Genomic DNA, 6,466 nt, shown 5'->3' on the forward strand with positions numbered 1-6,466 from the left:
TCGTTGGTTTTTTTTTTTTTTGTTCTACTATGAGGAGTTTCCACCGCCTTCGGCGAGTGGACTAATCTCCCGCGGGAGTTTGCATGAGTACCTCGATGGGCAGCATCCCTCCCAGTTGAGATTTTTTCTATTCCCAAGACCTTGGTTAAGGAGCAAGAGCCCTTAACCACTCATGCCAACCTCAATTGGTAGACTCGTTGGTTATTTGTTTCTACTAATAGAATTTGTTGAAACATAATTGAAATGTACTCTATTTTATATTTATTAATATATTTTTTTGGTGAAGAGAAAACACGTATTATTGTTGTACATAATACTATCACGATAAAAGAGGAAAACAAAATACGACATATCATTTTATTTTGACCCGTAATCCATATGTATTCCAGCTGCATCATATTATCCTCATGGCACAATATATATTAAAATAATTTTAACCCTTGAAAAATTATGGTCCATTTTTGGTTCGGCTTCCTCAAAGTGCTTATTTACATAATAATATATATACTTCGTACAAGGTAAATGTAAATAAAATTTGGTCTCGGCCATACCAAGTTACCAATTAGGCTACTCTCTAATAAAAGAGTAACCTAAAGCACCCGTAAACTTTCGGATGATATGAGTACATGACAATTACCTTTCAGCCAAGAGATTTGATCGCACACTACAAGAAATTGTATTATTAACGACAGGAAATCCCGTCGCGAAAGGCCAATAATCGTTGATTAACGACGGGATTTCCTGTCGCGAACCCGTCATAAAAGGGGGCCGTCGTTAATAGAAAATCCCGTCGTAAATCCGTCGTAAAAGACATTTGCGACGGTTATTCCCGTCATTGTTTGGTTGTTAGCCCCGTCGCAAAAGGCTTTTGCGACGGGATTTTTGACCCGTCGTAATTAGGTTGTCGTTAAAGATACAAATTCTTGTAGTGGCAGTGATTTAGATAATCCGTATCATAATATAAACATTAAAAAATAATTACATTCCATTTAAACTTTGATTACACTAAAATATTTTAAATCAATAACATTTTTTAAATCAACGGTGATTTAGATAATTCGCAGTTATCGTTTCCTATAAAAAAAAATACATTTTTTTTTAAAATAAAAATAAATTCAAGACTAATATTCAAACAGATTGCAATTTTTATTTTAAATCATAAATAATTTTAGACTTTTCCAAGGCCCTTCTCCAACCAATTACGACAACAAACAAACCAAAGAGAAAATCAAAAGTTGAAAACTAAAGAGTTGCATGTCATCATCTTATAAAGAGCTAGTCTTCTTCTTTTTTTTTGTTTTTTTTTAAAAGCTTTTTGGTATTAAAAGTTGGCTGTGCCTTTGTGTGTTAGAGTGTGACACCTTCACAAAAATATAAAAAAATTAAAATATAAAAACAAAGATTTATTTTTTCATTTTTTATTTTAAAGCCGGCTTGACCAAATGACCAGCCCAACTTCAAATCAAGCCATCCAAATCTCTCTCTACTTTCTCTCTCCTCAACATTAATTTTTCATTTCTTTTCAATATTAACACCCATATAATTATTTTATTACTTTATTTTATAATTATATGATCTGAAATGACTCCTTCTCAAACACCCTAAACCCCCATTGTCAACCAAGAAATTCCTACAATTTGTTTTTCTAGAGAGAGAAGAAAAAAGAGTTGGTGGGAAAGAAAGAAAGCTTGATTTTCCATTACTCAAGCTTCTGAAAATCGAGGTAAATTATAAAAATAACTCACTTGATTTTTTTCCCCCTTCATTTTTTAATTTTAGTTTCTCTCTCTAGACTAATTTTTTTTTTTTTAAAGAAAATTAGTTTTTTCATTTTTAATGCAATTGAGCATTGTTTTTGTTTATGAAACTTTGTTGCACAGAAGAATACTGAAAATGGGAGTGAGTTGAGCAACAACAAAGAGAAAAAAAAAGATGTGCAGATCACTAAAACTTGATTATTGTTTGTTGTTGTTGGTTGTTTGAAAATGGGTGGATTTAGAAAACCCAAATTGTTAATTGTTATAGAATTTGTGTTATTATGGTGGTGGTTGTTGAGATTTGGGAGTACATTGGTTTTAGTTGTTGGTCAACAGCAGCAACGAGTTACTTTGTCTTCTGACCGAGTTGCACTGATTCAACTCAGATCGTCACTGGGTCTCCGAGCCAGGGACTGGCCAATTAAGCCGGACCCATGTTCATCTTGGAAGGGAATTGAGTGCAGTAGTAATGGTTCTGTTATTGGGATTAATATTTCAGGGTTTAAAAGGACTAGAATTGGGGGTCTAAACCCTCAATTTGTTGTTGATTCTCTTGGTAATTTGACCAGTTTAGTATCGTTTAATGCCTCTTTGTTCGACCTTCCGGATCGGATACCCGAGTGGTTCGGGTTCAGGTTGGGTAGTTTGCAGGTCCTTGATCTTCATTCTTGTTCTATTAATGGTTCTATACCTTTGAGTTTGGGGAGGTTGAGTAGGTTAAGAATTTTGGATTTGTCTAATAATGATCTTAGTGGTGTTGTACCCCCTACTTTGGGTCAACTGGTGAACCTTTCTAGCCTTGACCTTTCCCACAATTCACTTGATGGGTCAATTCCAGATTCCTTTGCCTCTCTTAGGAACATCTCGTTTCTTGATTTATCGTCGAATTTGCTTTCCGGATCGATCCCTCGTGGTGTTGGAGTTTTGCAGAATCTCAGAAGTTTGAATTTTTCAAACAATAGGCTTATGTCTGCTATCCCTCCTCAACTTGGTGATCTTAAGAGTCTGGTTGACCTGGACCTCAGCTTTAACTCTTTGGTAAGTTCGTTGCCTTCGGATTTGAAGGGATTGAGGAGTTTAAGAACCATGGTTCTTGGGGAAAATAGACTTTCAGGTTCACTACCAGATGGTTTATTCCCAGCTTTAACCAAGTTGGAGATTCTGGGTTTGAGCCACAACAACTTTACTGGAGCTATTCCTGATGCATTGTGGTCGATTTCTACACTGCGACTCGTTGATATCTCTGGAAATAACTTTACGGGTACTCTTCCGAACATTACCATGAATAGCAATGCCACTGCTACAGTGCTTAATCTTTCTAACAATGAATTTTACGGGGGACTGAATTTGGTGCTTCAGAAATTTAGTTCGATTGATTTATCAGGTAATTACTTTGAAGGAAAGTTACCTGAATATGTGAGTGATGGTCCATCCCTTATTGCCAATTGTCTTCAACAAGCTACGGGTCAGAGGACACAGGAGGAATGTTCCTCATTTTATACATCAAAGAATTTGGTTTTCGACAATTTTGGGCTTCCGAGTACTAATGTCAATCCCGGACAAGTGCCTCCGAGGAAGAATCACAGGCGTACTATTATTTTGGCTGCAGTTCTCGGGGGTGTTGGCCTATTGCTGCTGCTGCTTTTACTATTGATACTGTGCATATGCGCCCGAAGGAGGCGTGGTACTAGGCAAAGAGGGAACGGTGTGGGTCCAAGCCCTCCCACCGGAGCTATTCCACCTTCACCAGGAGTGTCAATTAATTTTTCAAGTTTGGGAGACTCATTTACATATCAGCAGCTGGTTGATGCTACGAGTAATTTCAGTGATTTGAACCTCATTAAAAATGGGCATTCTGGTGATTTATTCCGAGGTCTCCTTGAAGGTGGTGTCTCTGTGGTGGTTAAAAGAATAAACTTGAATTCAGTGAAAAGGGAGTTGTACCTTGTAGAATTGGACTTCTTCAGTAAAGTTTCACATCCTAGACTGGTTCCTCTTTTGGGATACTGTTTGGATCAGGAAAATGAGAAATACCTTGTTTACAAGTACATGCCAAATGCAGACTTATCAAGTTCCTTGTTCAGGAAGGTCAATACTGATGACAGTTTGCAGTCCCTTGATTGGATAACAAGACTAAAGATAGCTATAGGAACAGCAGAGGGTCTATGTTACCTACATCACGAATGTACACCGCCATTTGTTCACAGGTAATCTACATTTCCATTCTTTCAATATCTCTATGTTTTATACTGCCAATTCCAATCCTGTTATGAATGAACTTTATCCTGATTATTTCCTTTTTGTTCATTTCTATCCACATAATTAAGTTATAGCGTTTGGCAGCTATCGCCTATCGCAGAATAATCTCTTCGCCTCCACCTTTAGATTAAATGTGCCATAATGGTTGCCTGTGTTTTCTTGTTTGATGACGGTTTTCTACATCATGAAACTCATGAAATTTTCTGAATTAAAGAATGTATCTTACATAATTTGAGGATAGACCTTTCCTATAGTTATGTGGCAGTTAAACTCTTTAATTCTTGTCATAGAGCTGCTGTTTTTTTAGTTATAAAGGGTTTCTAATGTACTTAAAGACACCGCTTGAACGAGTCTTTGAGCTTTGTAAAGATACACCAAAGGTGCTGCAAAAGCATGGGTCATATTTCCATCATTAACAATGTAGTTATTTATATAACGAGTGTATAAGACACAAACATATTATCTAATATACTCATGGAATATAAGGATAGAATAATACGATTGCGACTCCCTCTGAAAAGTAATTCAAGAATAAGGTGCTTAGAGGTGGTCCTGAAGTTATGCCTTAACCGTGTCATGTAGTCTAGAGCCATATAGTTGAATGTTCTCTGCACCTCCCTCAGGTGGTCCTGTTAATGCACTGATAGAATATCATTATTTCGTTGCAATCAGTCACGTTGTTTTCAATTTCTTCTTGAAGGGATATACAAGCAAGCAGTATACTCCTTGATGATAAATTTGAAGTAAGACTTGGCAGTCTCGATGAAATATGTGTACAAGAAGGAGATACTCAACCCGGAGTCATTACAAGATTGTTGCGGTTGCCACAGTAAGTATTCTTCTTTTTGGACCGATCAAGTTTACATGCTAGGGTTTTCTGAACTTTGAAACATATGCATGCAAAACTTACATGCACCTCTGGCCTAAGCCAAAGTCATACACTCATATCCTATTTTGCCGGTATCTTCTATCTGGAAGAATGTTGTTATATGCCCTTTAGTATGCCATTTTGTTTACTGCTTGCTTCCCACATAGAAGTATAACTTTCCTAATACTTTTTTCCATTGTTGTTTTTGCGTCTTTGATACATACTCGTGTTCTTTTCTTCTACTAGTAAATACTCAAAACTCAATATACAAATTTTGTACTCCTTTTTTTTTTGTTTTTTGCACGTAGTTTGTCCAATTCTCCATGGATCTCATACTTTTTTGGTGCTTTGTGTGTAATTTATAAGACTTAACATGAAGCTATTCTAACATTTGTTTTGCTTATTTATCTGCAGGACATCTGAACAAGGGCCATCAGGTATGTAGACCGCATTTGAATTTTATTATCACTGGTTTTGCCTGTTGTCTGTTTACTGAGGAATAAAAGATTAGAACTATAGTTTGGTTGGAGATTTCTGAATACTATTTGGTCTAACAGAAAGTAAATCATTTTTTTAACTTTTGATAAAAAAAAAATACGTGTTTGTGCTTCAGTAGACTTTATTTCTTTTCCTACGTGTTTGTGCTTCCAAGATGGTTAAGCCCTGTTCCATTGAACAGCACACGTTAAGGTGAAGCAGTGATGTTAGATTTGATTCTACTGTTCTAGAACTTAGAAGAATAGCTCTTTCAGGTTGCAATTAACCCTACTGGAGTGTCGAGTTTTGTTCTTTTTCAGACTGATTGTCTTCCTGTTTTTTTTGTTTTGTTTTTGTTGTGAACAAATTGTGGGCCATTGGTGGATTTCTATACTTACAGTATGTACTATGTAGACACTATCAGCTCTTATGTTCACTATAGCTATCTAGTTTGACAACTGCATACACCCCAAGTTAGTTCTCCCCGTTGTAGCTATACGATGAGATATATGGGTAACGTGTAGGAAAAGCGGGCTGCTAGTAGTCTGGTAATGGTGGAACATCTATCTCTTACTTGAAAAATAAGAGAGGAAAATCACACCAGTTGATATTTTATTGGTGAATTGGTGAGAATGTGCATCTTTTGACACGCGTTGCATATTTCTGTTAAACATATTGCCTTCAACATTAACTCTATTTTCATTCCAGGTTCTCAGACATCAACGTGTGCATACGATGTTTACTGCTTTGGAAAGGTGTTACTTGAGCTAGTCACGGGCAAACTAGGCATAAGTTCATCAAGCGATACTAGTATGAAGGAATGGATGGATCAAACATTGCCCTATATAAACATATACGACAAGGAACTGGTAACGAAAATTGTGGACCCCTCTTTAATATACGACGAAGACCTCCTTGAAGAAGTATGGGCAATGGCTATCGTAGCTAGATCATGCCTCAATCCAAAGCCTTCAAGGCGGCCCCTCATGAGATACATCCTTAGAGCATTGGAGAATCCATTAAAGGTTGTAAGAGAGGAAAATGTCGGTTCAGGGAGACTTAGAACGACATCTTCAAGAGGATCTTGGAATGCTTCAGTATTTGG

The 6,466-nt window shown here is 36.7% G+C and overlaps 1 protein-coding gene across 2 annotated transcripts in view; it reads left to right on the forward strand.

Moving 5' to 3' along the window:
- Positions 1–1,444: 1,444 nt before the first annotated feature.
- The window catches only part of LOC110776474 (probable LRR receptor-like serine/threonine-protein kinase At2g16250), a 5,759-nt gene continuing 737 nt past the window's right edge, over positions 1,445–6,466 (forward strand). The window contains exons 1-5 of one of the 2 annotated variants that reach the window (XM_021981037.2): positions 1,445–1,723; positions 1,881–3,964; positions 4,717–4,845; positions 5,299–5,321; positions 6,070–6,466. The exon at positions 6,070–6,466 is cut by the window's right edge and continues 737 nt beyond it. In XM_021981037.2, the coding sequence (XP_021836729.1) occupies positions 1,986–3,964; positions 4,717–4,845; positions 5,299–5,321; positions 6,070–6,466 (2,528 nt within the window). In that variant the 5' untranslated portion in view covers positions 1,445–1,723; positions 1,881–1,985. Of the gene's footprint in view, positions 3,965–4,716; positions 4,846–5,298; positions 5,322–6,069 lie in introns of both variants that reach the window. The other variant, XM_021981036.2, reaches the window with a different exon arrangement.

Source organism: Spinacia oleracea, chromosome 4 (genome assembly GCF_020520425.1).
Source record: "Spinacia oleracea cultivar Varoflay chromosome 4, BTI_SOV_V1, whole genome shotgun sequence".
Classification (NCBI taxonomy): domain Eukaryota; kingdom Viridiplantae; phylum Streptophyta; class Magnoliopsida; order Caryophyllales; family Amaranthaceae; genus Spinacia; species Spinacia oleracea.